General features: G+C 44.7%; 1 protein-coding gene across 1 annotated transcript in view; it reads right to left on the reverse strand.

The window, feature by feature from the left end:
• COL22A1 (collagen type XXII alpha 1 chain) overlaps positions 1-15,571 on the reverse strand; it is a 442,369-nt gene that overhangs the window by 299,141 nt on the left and 127,657 nt on the right. Inside the window, exons 5-7 of the mRNA XM_088478826.1 lie at positions 14,945-15,062; positions 2,269-2,392; positions 1,841-2,116 (exon numbers count right to left, since the gene is read on the reverse strand). Of these exons, the coding sequence (XP_088334952.1) occupies positions 1,841-2,116; positions 2,269-2,392; positions 14,945-15,062 (518 nt within the window). The remainder of the gene's footprint in view (positions 1-1,840; positions 2,117-2,268; positions 2,393-14,944; positions 15,063-15,571) is intronic.

Consider the following 15,571-nt stretch of genomic DNA (forward strand, 5'->3'; position numbering starts at 1 on the left):
CGAAAATAAGCATCATTAGTTTGTGGCTGGTAATTGTTAGGTACTGACAGCGCTGATTGGCTGATCTTTTGTTTGTTGTTGTTCCTGTTGTTTGTTGAGCCAATTAGAGTAAGTTTAAAGTGCGGACTTTAGTTTTACATAAGTTTTCTCACTGACAAGAAATTGACCTCTCTCCATTTTGGAATCCTGGAATCCCCATCCTTCCTCCCTTTGTGTTTTGTACGTTACGTGTTATGTGTTCTGTGTTGTTTGTCCTTAATCATCATAAGCTCATTCAGAGGAGACGCAGATAGGCCGGAAGACACTGCTCGCCGGTGGCCATATTGTGTTCAAGTGTGGTTGGTGGGCATTTCCCCTTTGCTCATGGTGAGAAGGTCTATACCTGAGGAGTGGCCCTGGCATCTGTGTCAGGTGCAGGGTTATTACTGGCCAAGTAAGGAAGATGGTTCCTTGGTAACCCAGGTTGCGGCAGGGGCTGTTATAGTATTGCCCCTGTTATATTTATATAGTAATTACAGATTGGCTGTTACCGGTGTTCAGTGCCTTCTTGCCACCCAAAATTCATAAAATTGGCATTTGATTGTTATTAATGCTGTTACCTCAGCTTTCCAAATACAGTACTACAGTATGTGTCCTTATTTCTAGGTTTAAGTACGTTTAAACAATAGTTTAGCCAAAAAAGGTTTCAGTGCTTGGGTTTAAAGCCATCAACTCCATATACTGTAGCTTATATAAAACAAGTTGTATTTTTTCACACCAACCAATCCCACCCGTTCATCTGGGCACTGAGCGACAAGTTAATGTCCATCTTGGGTGAGAGCCAGCTGGCGGCTGCACAACCCAAGCAGTGATATTTATTTTGGTTTCATGGAAGTAGCCGGCACGAACAGGTCAATACCGATCACCTTCCAGCCACATTTACCAACACACCTAGGGAGAGATGTACTAAGCCTTGAAGAGCGATACAGTGGATAGTACCATCCAATCATCTCCTAACCGTCACATTACAGGCTGTGTTTGAAAAATGACAGTTAGGAGCTGATTGGTTGGTACTTTATCTCTCTCCACAGGTTTTTACATCTACCCCCGAATCAGATTTTAGTTATCGGTCTGGTATTGGGGCCCATGGCCCGATATTACTGCAGTGTGTGCAAGACACTTCAGTATCCAGTGCCAAGGAAGCCTGAGACCAGCTATTCGGGTAAATACAGCAGGAATGAGACCGGCCGCTATTGTAGGCAAACATGGGACCTTCTCGCACAAAGATTCCAAATCAGTGAAACAGAGAACTATAGCGTTCTCACACTGATATGTGAAAATGACAGTGCCATATACTGTATTTATCAGCATAAAAACTTCTGCTCATGTCCAGTTAAGCCAGAACTTCAGGGCAGCTGTTTGTGAGGTGAACACTTTTATTGGGATGTAGAATTCAGACCCCCTAAGAGTGCATCATTCACAACTATGCAAATAAGTCTAATGGACCATACACACGGTCAGATCAGACAGTGATCAGATATCGTTGTCTGATTGTCCTACATGTGCTGGATGATCATTATCGAACATCCAGCACATGCACCATTCCCCCAACTACTATAACGACCCTCGATCAACGATCGAGGGTCCCTATAGTAACCAGGCTAACCTGGTCGATATCGACCAGGTTGGAATGCATGCACGGTTGATGGTCGAGATCGATATCGACCATCCGTGCCCGCGCATCGTTTGGTCGTTTGAGGGGGCAAAAAAAGGACGATTTAAACGATCAAATGATATTGTTATCGTTTAAATCGTCCTTTAAATCTGCACCATTATTTACTGCCGGGACACTCTTACTTACGTCAACAGGAACGCTGTCATATAGACGCTTGCCAATCACGGTCTTCCCCTGGATGTCAATATTTTCTCGTTCCTCAATGGGCAAAGTCATGACCAGTCTGCAGTCAATGTACAGGGTCACCGTCTTCGCCTGAACGCTGAGGGCGATCTTGTGCCAGTTCCGATCGAACAGTTCGTTGACTTGTGCACTGCGGAAGCTTGCTCTGACCGCGTCCTTTATAACTCCCACCGAGCTGTACTCCAGGGCTTTGTTCTCGCCATCCAACCGCAGCGACACCTAGTGCACCAACGACATCCATTAATGCAGTGATTTGCTTTTTTTATTATATAATAGGATAAGGTCTGAGGGTAATCATGACAAATTATCAGAGTCCTAACACCGTTCAGCTCTAGGCCAATGAGGGACATTGTGTAATGTATGAACGTTACCTGCGGGATTCCGTACTTGTCAATGATCTGCCAGATGTACCAATCCTCCCTCCTGGACGCTTTCCTGAATCTGAATGTTGTTACAAACGCGTACTCATCTGGCAATCCTTGTATGAAGATATCCCTGGGAAACAAACAAGGAGAATGGATGTCTGTGTCTACTCTTCCAACGTTCCACATTCATTATTATGTACAGTGTAATAGTTACCGGCAGATTGCTATTATTTACTAAACGGACAATGATTCAGCAATTATGTGCTTATAGATAATTATTCGCAGTGGCCAAGGAGCAATGATTTAAATGTGAACAAAACAATGAGTGCAGTGTCTTTATCTATGAACATGTGCCCTCACAAGCAGCTGCAACTATTATTCCGCCACCTCATGTACAGATGTAGCCACGCTCATCTTTGACGCGATGCGTCTGTACGCATCGCGGCATAGCACAGCATTCGCCAGGCTGCGAGCACTGGCAGCCGGTGTTTGCCTCATTGAAGTCTATGGTGTGCGTTTGCATTAGCACGCGCAATGCCATAGACTCGGGCACACTAGTTGCGCCATCCATGCTGCGATGCCAAGCAGGCGGACAATCTAATCCTGTACTGATGAAGAGCATAAAGAGACAACCAGTATAATGAGAGCTGTATCATTTGTAAGGAAAGTCATGCAGGAATGCATTAATGTAAGTGAGTTTCATCATGCATCAAATTAAAGAAATTTTATGTAAAAATAAAAGGTAGGGAACAATTTGCATCTCTCTACCCAGAATGCTCAGGGGAAACCTCAATCCTTTACTCCTTTGTTCTGTGTGAAATTATAAATTAGCTATGAGGATAAAAATAACATTTGTACTACGAAGACCTTTACTGCATTATTTATAATAATATTATTAGGGAAGGTCTGATCGTGCCTAAATCTGTAAATTATTGTACTGACAATTTTTTTTTAAATCTTTTTTTTTGTATTTTGCTTTTTACGCCGTGCCGGTATAGTAACAATCTGTAACTTTCCAACCTTTCATTCTCCATAATTCTTCTCATAATACTCCCATATCCCTTCTGCCATGGCAAGAAGCAGTAAGGGTGAGATATAACAGAGTTAACGCCGCTTTCAAGGAAGGGGGGTGGTCCATCAAGGGCATACTTGCCTACCCTCCCGATTTGGTTGGGAGCCTCCCGAAAATCGGGTGCCGCTCCCGACCTCCCGGGAAGGCAGGCAATACTCCCGGCTGCCGCCCACCCCTCCTATCCCCCCTGCAATTACCTCTGATCCCCCGTAGCGGGGGGGCAGGTGACACGATTCGCACTGAATCACGTCATTTTGGCCCCGCCCCTGCTGCACAATGCCTATATTACCGGCATCGTGAAGCAGGGGGTGGGGCCAAAATGACGCGATTGTGTGGCTCTGCCCCCGCACCACCCACAAATACTCACAGCCTGGCCGGCCCCGCCTCCTTGAGCTGGCCATGCCCCCTGTCATGTTGATCTGGCTGCTCCCTCCCAGAAGGGGCAGCCAGAAAGACGTCAAGCCTGATCTGGGGATCCCAAAGAGAGCCTCCCCTCCCCCTCCCCCCCACACACACTCACAGTGTGCAGGATGCAGCATTGGGAGAGGTGCGGACAAACACCTGGGAATGCTGCTTTTGGGGGTTTGACCACATTTTTCATGTGCACCAAGCCCGCTCGGGAGCAGTGGATAACGCCATCTTCAGATGGCGTTACCCTATAGAAGCCTCACTGTGCATGTGTTATTCTGTGCATACGCAGAATGACGCCAGAGGGACTTCTGGGTCATAGACCCGGACGACCCTCATTCGCAAAGGACAGCTCTAACCGAGAGAGCTGTCCTTTGCATTTTTCTTCATGCATACTGGCGTAATTGCAGAAGATATCTCAGATATTAGCGGGTACTTCATATTTGCGGACACCCCTGAATATACCCGTTATGCCACAAATAGTCCTTGATAACTAGGCCCCAAAGTCTCTCCTTCTCTCTCCAGCAAATACAGGATCAGTGCAATTAAATGTGGCATTACGGCCATCCTGCCTGAGCTGAATGGTTTTGTTTCAGATGCGGGCACCATTCCTGAGTATGGAGCAAGTCCGGGAGGCTGGGGAAGTAGCAGAAGAACTTAGCACTGCCCTGGACATGTATGTACATATTGGTCTCATTATGCACTGGATAGTGTATTATTAATACAGTATTAATAATTAACCCTATTGATTGTCTATAATAGTGCATGTTTTCTAGATCTCCTAGTTGGTATACAGGTGTATTTATTACTGGCTGACACATGTTAAAAGATCCACAGGTGGTGATAATTATTTCATTTGAGATACTGAGAAGAACATGCAGCACTAGTAACATTCTATTATATTACTATTTCCATTGTGGTCATGGCGTGGGTTGGGGAAGGGGGTTTCAAGGCTACCGGACCCCACCCCTCCCCTGCTGTACTTGCCTATGCTCCCCTTCTGTGTGTTTGTGTGTGTGATGTGTGCAAATATATATATATATATATATATATATATATATATATATTAGGGGTGAGCGGGTTCGGATTTCTGAAATCCGAACACCCCCGAGCCCCCCCGATCCGAGGCCGATCCGAGTCAGGCTCGACTTTTCCCGCCTGACTTGGATCTGAAATTGAGGCAAAACGTCATCATCCCGCCTTCCGGGTCTTGCGGGTTTTGGATCCTATATAAGGTACCCGCGTCGGCGCCATTTTCTCACTCGGCTATGGACAGTGAAGAGGGAGGGTGGGAGTTAGGGCTGGCTGGGCTGTGTAGTGTAGTGTTGTAGTGTAGTGTAGTGTTGTGCTGTGCTGTGCTGCGCCGTGCTGCTGTTGTCCATAGGGGCTGTGTCCACTACTTCAAAGTCCATAGGGGCTGGCTGGACTGTGTTGTGCAGTCAGTTATCCATAGGGGCTGTGTCCACTCCAAAGTCCTGTGCAGTGTCCCAGTCCTAAAGGGGTGCTGTAGTGTTGTCCAGGGGGTGCTCTGTCCATCAGGGGTGCTCCCCCCAAGTGCTAAAAAAAAAATATTTTTTCTGTGTTTGTGAATTGTGTGCACTGTGGCTGCACGTGCATCAAAGAAGGAGCAGCGCCAAGCGTGCGCCTGTGTCCCATAAGTAAAAGGCCGGCTGGCTTGTCCGTTAAAGGGTGCTGTGACCCCCAAAGGGCACTCCAAACAAAATAAAAAAATATTTTCTGTGTTTGTGAATTGTGTGGGCTGTAGCTGCACGTGCATCAACAAAGGAGCAGCGCCAAGCGTGCGCCTGTGTCCCATAAGTAAAGGGCCGGCTGGCTCATTTCTTAAAGGGTGGTGTAACCCACAAAGTGCACTAGTCTCCAACAAAAATAAAACATTATTTTCTGTGTTTGTGTGCGCCTTAGCCGCACGTATATATCAATATAACATAAATGGAGGACCAAACTTTCTCTGACAAAAATAAAATAGGGAAAGATCAAGAACCACTTCCTCCTAGTGCTGAAGCTGCTGCCACTAGTCATGACATAGACGATAACATGCCATCAACGTCGTCTGCCAAGGCCGATGCCCAATGTCATAGTAGAGGGCACATACAATCCCAAATGACAAAGTTCAGGAAAATGACCTTGAAAAAAACATTTAAATCTTCTGAAGAGAAACGTAAACTTGCCAATATGCCATTTACGACACGGAGTGGCAAGGAACGGCTAAGATCTTTCCCTATGTTCATGACTAGTGGTTCAGCTTCACATGACGATGGAAGCCCTCCTCCCGCTAAAAACATCAAACGAGTTAAGCTGGCAAAGCACAGCGAAGAACTGTGCATTCTAAGAAGATATCACAAATCCCCAAGGAGAGTCCAAGTGTGGTGGCGGTTGCGATGCCTGACCTTCCCAGCACTGGACGGGAAGAGGTGGCTCTTTCCACCATTTGCACGCCCCCTGCAAGTGCTGAAAGGAGCACCCACAGTCCACTTGCTGATATGCAAATTGAAGATGTCACTGTTGAAGTACAACAGGATGAGGATACTGGTGTAGCTCGCACTGAGGAGGAAGTTGGCAAGGAGGATTCTGATGGTGATGTGGTTTGTTTAAATCAGGCTCCGGGGGAGACAGTTGTTGTCCGTGGGATGAAAAAGCCCATCACGGTCAAGCCTGGGCAGAAGACCAAACATTCCACCTCTTTGGTCTGGCAATATTTCTATCCAAATCCGGACAACAACTGTCTTGCCATATGTACCATATGTAAAGGTGAAATAAGTAGTGGTAGGGACGTTAACCACCTAGGAACATCCTCCCTTATACGGCACCTGCAGCGCGTTCATAAAAAGTTACTGTCAAGTTCAGAAACTTTGGCTAAGACCGTAAGCAGTCCAGGGACACCTAAATCCCTTTTTCCTGTTTTATCCAAGGAATCGGTGGATGAGGAGGATGAGGACGACATCTTGCCTCCGTAGAGCCAGTTTGTGCAGGGACACATTAATTGCCAGCTTGTTTTGTGGGGGCCCAAACGAACCAATCATTTCAGCCACAGTCATGTGGCAGACCCTGGCGCTGAAATGATTGGTTTGTTAAAGTGTGCATGTCCTATTTATACAACATAAGGGTGGGTGGGAGGGCCCAAAGACAATTCCATCTTGCACCTCTTTTTTTTCTTTGCATTATGTACAGTTTGGGGCCTAGTTTTTCAATGCCATCCTGTCTGCCACTGCAGTGTCACTGCTAGATGGGTCACGTGTTTGTGCCGCCCACTCGTGTCGCTTAGCATAGTCATCCAGCTACCTCGGTGCAACCTTTTGGCCATAAAAACACTATTGTGAGGTGTGAGGTGTTCAGAATAGACTGGAAATGAGTGGAAATGAAGGTTATTGAGGTTAATAATAGCATAGGAGCAGAAAAACCCACAAATTCTGTGATTTAAGCTGTTTTTATGCTTTTTTTAAAAAAAATACAGATCCAAAACACAAAACCCAGAACCCAAAACACCGAAGGGTGGTTTTGGCAAAACCAATCCAGATCCAAAACACGAAGAAAGATCCAGATCCAAAACCAAAACACAAAACACGAAAAGTGGCCAGTGCACACCCCTAATATATATATATATATATATAATATATATATAGATTACTTGCTATTGATAAGAGTGTGCATCTTGCTATGGTGTCTATTTTTGGAGCAATACAAAGGACATGTTTACCTCTGGGAGGAATGATTCACAGATATATCATCTCTTATACATGGCAGTGCCCCTGATATAACTCCCAGAGAGCAGATTGTGACAAGTGTGCTGATTAGACACATTAAAAGATTATCAGATGTTCATGAGCCACCTGATGTTCAATATCTCAGAGTACAGGGCGCCGTTCTGTGTCCCCTCTCATGACGATCACATTTTTACAAATCAGAAAATCAGAGCCAATATCTTCTAAATTAAATTTATTATTCAGGTTATTTTTTTTTTCTGTTTAAAGAAATGTAACACAGGAGTGACTTTTTTTTTTGTAGGCACAGAAATTATTTATTTGCCATTTGAATGTGGTCTTCAATGAACACCAAAATAAAAAGGTGCCTTAATAACTTAGGAGAACACCAAAGCAGGCAGACAATCTAATCCTGTACTGACGATCATAAAGAGACAAACCAGTATAATATAATGAGAGCTGTATCATTTGTAAGGAAAGTCACGCAGGAATGCATTAATGTAAGTAAGTTTCATCTGGCATCAAATTAAAGCAATTCAATGTAAAAATAAAAGGTAGGGAACAATTTGCATATCTCTACCCAGAATGCTCAGGGGAAGCCTCAATCCTTTACTCCTTTGTTCTGTGATAAAATTATAAATTAACTATGAGGATAAAAATACCATATGTAATACAAAGACCTTTACTGCATTATATATAATGGCCTTCCATATTAAACCCCATGGTTTACGTACATCTCCGATAGTACGAACTAAATTATGGTGTGTCCTATAGCTGCACCATAATTGACATGTTGCAGCCGCTTGTGGAAGGGGATGGCGAATCGCTGGCCTGCGATCCCGGAAATGGGGGCGTCACCCTTGTTTCCTGGGAGTGCTGAGGCCAGGTTCTGCATTGGAGGATGGTCGCGATGTTGATCCTACGGATGGCGCACAAATCGTCTATGGTGAACCATTAATGGTTTGCACCCCCTCGATGGCCACAACTGCCGGGAGTTGCCGGGCTGTGGGCCAATCAAATGGGGACGGGGCTTAGCGGCCGCCGGGGGTTGGGCTAGGCTCCATCATGTATAGAGAAAAAAAACAAAAACGCCATTGGTTCTCTGCCATCAATGACAAAACTAGTTGACATTGTCCAGGAACCATGAAAGTTTTAAAACGTCGATGGCCATCCCTAGTTTATCCGATGCTGCATCTTCAGACGTAGAACTCAAACCTGTGATGTCGGCAGGAGGCGTCTTTTCCCCTCTGTCCGCCGCCTGCAGTCATTAGCATATTAGTAGTACGGTATTATGCAGCCGATTCCCTGGAATACTGTACATATCTGAATCAGACCCTTTATCGCTCTCCACTTGTTCTCTCTCCAACCTTTGATATATCTCCCCCCGTAATGTGATGCATAATAGTGGGTTTCACAGTTCTTAAAAATAGAAAAATCGACACAGTTTTATCAAATTCAGAACTGATCAAACAGGTGCGAATGACAAAAAATAAATCATGATAAAATGTGTTTCCTGGGAAGAATAAAACACTTTCCACCTTCTCTTAGATCAGTTCTGCGTCTTCGCCTTTAAATATACTGTATTATTAACATTTGGCCTTTTTACACTGCGCTTCTTGTGTTCATACAATAAATAAAGCATCATCGGTATTTCCCAAAGAGGAACTAGGTGGGTGTGATGGAATCTCACAGTGGCTGCTCCGATAATAATTTATATGAATCACCGGCAGTTGTCGTGTATTGTACAAGACAGAGAGAAGAGAACCTGCTCTATAACTTTCATGGGAAGACATAAAAATGTGTCATTTTAATCTGTAAATGGGTTATATTGGTGGTCGGAGAGCGGAGGGAGATCTGTTTGATGCCCAGATCCGTAACACCCATAAAGGGCCATTAAAATGATGGGCCACCGTCATCTAACCCTACTCCTTGTTGTCCTATGAAGGCAGAAGACAAAGAATGACCACCACTCCAGTGAACATGTCATTCTTCCCAACTTTCTGACCCACAGGACAAAACTGTCCTCATCGGGAATTTCCTGCCTGATTTGGGACAGTTGGGGTGAACACATTCGGGAAGGTGCAACAAAATTGAGTAAGCAAAGTGAAAAGAACAATGGCGCAGGCATCGCCATCTCCTAATCCTGCCCACAAAATATCTCAGTCTCTAGTTCTACAAACCATGGACCTCATTCAGACCCACTCGCAAGTGCTATGCGCTCGCAAGCGGGTCGATGGTGAGGGCCTGCGCACGTGCAGGGGCGGCTACAAAAGGGGCGGCTGTCGCCCTTTTTTGTAGGCGGGGTGGGGGGGTGGCCGGAAAAACGGAGGAGTTCCTGATGGAACGCCTGCCGTTTGTAGGTGGCCCTACTGACATCACCAGTGATGTCAGTAGGGTGCTTCCTGCTCTGTTAGAGCAGGAAGCAACCTGGGGCTTGCGGTAGACGAGACTAACGCAAGGGTTTCGTCGCAAGCCCCGATGGTCTCGACCATCGCGACCATCACCTAGTCACTCGCTAAAGCTGTGGGTGGTAACAGCTTAGCGAGCGGCCAGGAGGCCGCCTTTCAAAAGAAAAGCGGCCGCCCTCATTCAGAGCGAGCGCTCGCATTTTGCGATCGGCTCTGAATGAGGTCCTATGTCTTTCAAAAGGGCCACAAAACAAAGTCAAGAAAAAGGCAGAATGATGTAGTTGTCACTGTAGTATGATTACAAATGGAAACATCGTTCTCAATGTAACTTGATAAAATGAATCACTGGAGAATAATGCACCTTAGACCTTTGGTATAGGGGCCGCAGGACTGAAAGAGCCGTTGTGTCAGGAATGCATGTGGATAGAAGCACAGCAACATAAACTACTGTAGTAGGACTTCTACACCGGGGGGGCAAGAAAGCCCAATTATTAATATGCTAATTGGGGGCAAGCTGTAAATAACATATAACATATCATTGACAACAGGTTAGGAGTTACATTATTCCATGTACTGATATAATATTTCTAGCATCTTAGGCAGGGCCGTAACTAGCTATAGCTGCCCACAGAGAGTAGAGCATCTGTGGGTCGGAACCGTCGCCGCCCCAAGGTCCTTGCTCCTGGCTAGCAAGGTTCCTGTAATGACACCCTGCAGTCAGGGCTGCTGCTGCAGCACGCGCGGAGCGTCTCATGGATGATCCCTGCACAGTTAATGCAGCCAGTCGGGCATGCTGAGGATGCCTGATCAGCGCTGCACTTGTCTGAGTTGCCGATCACGCCTCCTTCTATGCGTCATAATGACATCATGCGTGCAACGTCATGACATCACATGCTGAGGGGACAGAGCCGGCACAGTGTGAAACTGTGCCCTGTAATGGCTCTGATCTTAGGGTCTAAAGTAATTGTGGGCCCTCCAGCTGCTGTTGAACTACACATCCCTGCATGCCCTGCAACAGTTTTAGCATGGCTAAATAGCAAACCTGTGGCAGGGCATGCAGGGATGCGTAGTTCTACAACAGCTGGGGGGACACTTATAGCCCACCCCTGGTCTACAGTGATCAGCCTGGGGGGACTTACTAATTTACTGTAACTCTTTCCCGGGGCCTATTATTGTCATGGCAGCCAGAGAGAGTAATAAAACTGTACTTTCACGGTGTGTGTGTTGTGTGTTTTTTTACACATTTCTGTACAGGTGAACTACAGGTACCAGCGGGCCTTTAATGCCCCACATGCTGGTACTTGTGGTCCTCCAAGTACCAGCATGCGGGGGATGCTTGCTGGGACCTGTAGTTCCACTGTAAAGACAATGTTGATATTTCTATTTTTTTACACACTACATACACTATCAATCCGCCACCCACCACCTAGGGGTGGTGGGGATAGACCCGGGCTATCAGACTAGGCCAGGGGTGCCCTGGAGAGGGGGACCCTTTTATTGGGGGGGTCCTCAACTCCCCAGGGATCTGGAGAGTTGAGGACCTGGGCTGACTAGCGGTCAGGACTGATGCTGCGGCATGGGGGGCCTGGTGAAAGGTGTCACCTGGCTGTGGTATCAGCCCCCCCACTAGAAAGGGCTGGTTTTAATTATAGGGGGACCCCTGCACAATGTTTTTCCCCCCTATAATTAAAACCAGGACTGACCCTGCAGCCTGGTGCTGTTACCTAATTTATGGTGGAACCCTACTTGTTTTGTTCCCCGTAATTTTAGGTACCAGGACAGGCTGGCAAGTCCGGGGATGGTTAGCCATTTGGGGGGACCTAACATCATTTTTTTTTTTTTTTAAATATCCCCTATTTAAACTATTTACAACCAGAAACATACACAAATCACAATGATTTGTGTATGTTTCAGCCAAACTCGCAGCTCTGGAGGTGAGTGTTTAAAACTTAAATTTGGCAGAGAGTTTGCTGTCATCTCACCTGAGATTGTCATCTCGATTCCTGGTAAATTTGTGAGATGTATCTTTTAGGTGAAAAGTACTTCCGAGTTGGCCCGATGGTGAGTTGATTTGAGCTTGCGATCTCACCCGAGTTTTACGAGTGAGAAGAGAGAAATCTGTCTCTAACTCACCCGACTTTGCCTTTAGTAAATTTGAGAGTTGAAAAACATGCCTGAACTCCCCCGAGATTGGCATCTCAACCATTCTCGATTCTTAGTAAATTTACCCCTAAGACTCCAAGTTTTACGGATATCCATACTTGACCACAGCTGACTTAATTAATACCTCATTCAATTCGATTTAACCACCTAATCTCAACCATGAATATTCCTAAAACCTGGACTGTTGGGGTGCCTTGTGGACTGTGTTTGGGATCCTCTGCCTTAACCACTTAACTGGCTAATATTTTTTTCCAAAAAATCACTCAGAAATACCAGTGTTTTTTTATAATTGAATTAGATCAATAACATCTATTTAAAATGTATCCAACACGATTTTATAAAAAAAAAAAGATTTAATAAAAAAAAAAATACATAACATTAATATAGAGTTTTTTAAATATTAATAGGCTACATATTGGAATATCAATCTTCGGACCATCGTGACAACACAAAGTTACATTTCCCTCTCTGCAACCGCCAGGTGGGGGGGTACTGCCGGGCTGCCCTATCAGCAGTAATCGGTAGCACGGCAGATGCTGTGGGAGGGTGCAGGAATGAAAAGGGGCCGGGAGGTCTCTCTGCTATTGGCGGCTGCTGGAAGAATATTTTTCGTCAGCTACCCAGTGGGTGTTTCCGGTTGGTTGGATAGTTTGCGACCATCTCAGGTAACGCACAGCCTGGCGTGGTCACAAATTATGCGACCGCGCCAGGCAAGTGGTTAAAGACTGATAACAGAGAGCAACAGCTTGCACTTAGCTGCATTACAGATTTAAATAATAATGCCTGAAATTCTGTCAATGTATGGAAGTGTTTAATGTAGAGTTGTGCGGTTTGGTTCTCCAGAAATCCGAATCCGTCTGCATTTTGTGAATACGGACAGATCAGAGTTGTGGTTCTGATCTCCTGAGGTGATCCGGACAGATCTAAGTTGCGGTTCTGATCTTCCCACGGTTCGGAATTCGGAGTTTAAATCCGAATTTCAGGTTTTGGATTGCAAAAATGACATGATTTTAGCTGTTTTAAAAAAAATTTTATTCATTTTTTTTTCTTTTTAACCCAGATCCAAAACCAAAACCCAAACCAAAACACTTGAGAATGGTTTTGCAAAACATAAAGATTAATCCAGATCCAAAACCAAAACCAAAACACGGGGGTCATTACACATCTGTACTTTAATTGTCATTTAATTGCACTTTTATTGACTCCCAATGAAAGTGGTAAAAAAATTTACAAAACAAGACTCAATAATGGGTGTACATTGGTGAGTATGGATAGGTTGGGGCGTTCCATGCAGAATAGAGGATAGAAATAAGAATAAATGCTCAGTTCTGTCTCGTACAACTTATTGATGTCACCTTACTGTCATAGTTATTTAGCTACACAAAAGGGTAAAACCATTAATAGTAGGGTGAGTAAATGCGAGGCTCAGGTGAATTATGATGTAATCTAAGCATAATAATAGGCAGTATTTTCATGCAATATTTTTTTCACTTTTGTAGACATTAACCTCATGCAGAAAAATTTTTGAATTTCAAAATTATCATTATTGGGGCCCACAGCACTGTACATTGCTTAACACATTTGCAGAAACAGAGCATAACAATTTTGACATAGTATATCGGGATAGTAGTCGGGTTACATAATGTGAACTGTGGTCACTGGGTGGCATTATGTGAATTAGGTTACTGAGTGGCATAATGTGAACTAGGGTACTGTGTGGCATAATGTGACCTGGGGAAACTGTGTGACATAGTTTTAACTGGGGTATCTGTGGTATAATGTGGACCGGGGGCACTGTGTGGTATAATGTGAACTGGGGCACTGTGTGTACCATAATGTGAACTGGGTGCACTGTGTGGCATAATGTGAGCTAGAGTCACTGGCATAATGTAAACTAGGGGCACTGTGTGGCATAATGTGAACTAGGGGCACTGTGTGGCATAATGTGAACTGGGGAAACTGTGTGGCATAATTGTAACTGGGGTCACTGTGGCATAATGTGAACTGGGGAAACTGACATAATTTGAACTGTGGTCATTGTGTTGGCATAATGTGAACTAGAGGCACTGTGGTATAATGTGAACTGGGGCACTGTGGCAGAATGTGAACTAGAGTCACTGTGGTATAATGTGAACTGGGGCACTGTGGTATAATGTGAACTAGAGGCACTGTGGCATAATGTAAACTAGAGGCACTGTGGCATAATGTGAACTAGAGGCACTGTGGTATAATGTGAACTGGTACACTGTGGCATAATGTGAACTAGAGGCACTGTGGCATAATGTGAACTAGAGGCACTGTGGTATAATGTGAACTGGGGCACTGTGGCATAATGTGAACTAGAGGCACTGTGGTATAATGTGAACTAGAGGCACTGTGGCATAATGTGAACTAGAGGCACTGTGGCATAATGTGAACTAGAGGCACTGTGGTATCATGTGAACTAGAGGCACTGTGGTATCATGTGAACTAGATGCACTGTGGTATCATGTGAACTAGAGGCACTGTGGCATAATGTGAACTAGAGGCACTGTGGCATAATGTGAACTAGAGGCACTGTGGCATAATGTGAACTAGAGGCACTGTGGTATCATGTGAACTAGAGGCACTGTGGTATCATGTGAACTAGAGGCACTGTGGTATCATGTGAACTAGAGGCACTGTGGTACAATGTGAACTAGAGGCACTGTGGCATAATGTGACCTGGGGCACTACAGTGTTTTCCACAAAGTTTTGGTGCTGGAAGTATTTACATGTTATACTTGTAAGAACACCGCCAGTATATTTTGACAACTTTAATGGAAGGGGACCCCACAAATGAGTTGCCCTGTGGCCCCCACAAGCCTCCATCTGGGCTTGCTGTGACTCATTTTCCGTTTGGTTTGTGCATTAATCATACAGGTTGTACTCACTCAGTTCTCTGGACGATGGGGAATGTTCCGAGACGTACATAGGAGCTCTGAACGCCGCTCTCTTTCGCTCCGAGTCCAACTACGTCTTTTATGTTGAATAACTCCATGAGGTCGAAACCTGTCGTAAGATGATAAATAAGAGCAATAACAAAAGATTAGATGACTATGAGCAACGTGACCACAGCATTATACTAATAACAAATATAACATGGAAACAAATGTGCATATCTCTATTCTGTTTAGATTCCTTATTACATCTTGCTTGGCCTATGTAGAGGTTAGTAATAAGAACGCAATATTACCTTTGTTTGCTTAATTGCATTTTATTTTTTACTTTTTTTTTTTTTAACCAGGGATCTATTAGCAACTCAATTAAAGAGAGGGGTCCCCACTTTAAAATAAGGGTCTTCCTAGGACACCATGACGAGTCTGCCTATGACTTACTAGGAAGTCAAATGCTGGAACGAACTACCCATTTGACACATCAGAACAGCCTCTTGAATATATATGGATTTAGGACCTATGACAAGTATAATATATTATTACCTACAAGTTCTGGGAACACCCAAGAAGATCAATACAAGAGAACTATCACTATAACTATCTTGTTAAAGACAATTTAAATAA

Source organism: Taudactylus pleione, unplaced genomic scaffold, assembly GCF_031769625.1.
Source record: "Taudactylus pleione unplaced genomic scaffold, aTauple2 ptg000219l, whole genome shotgun sequence".
Taxonomy (NCBI): domain Eukaryota; kingdom Metazoa; phylum Chordata; class Amphibia; order Anura; family Myobatrachidae; genus Taudactylus; species Taudactylus pleione.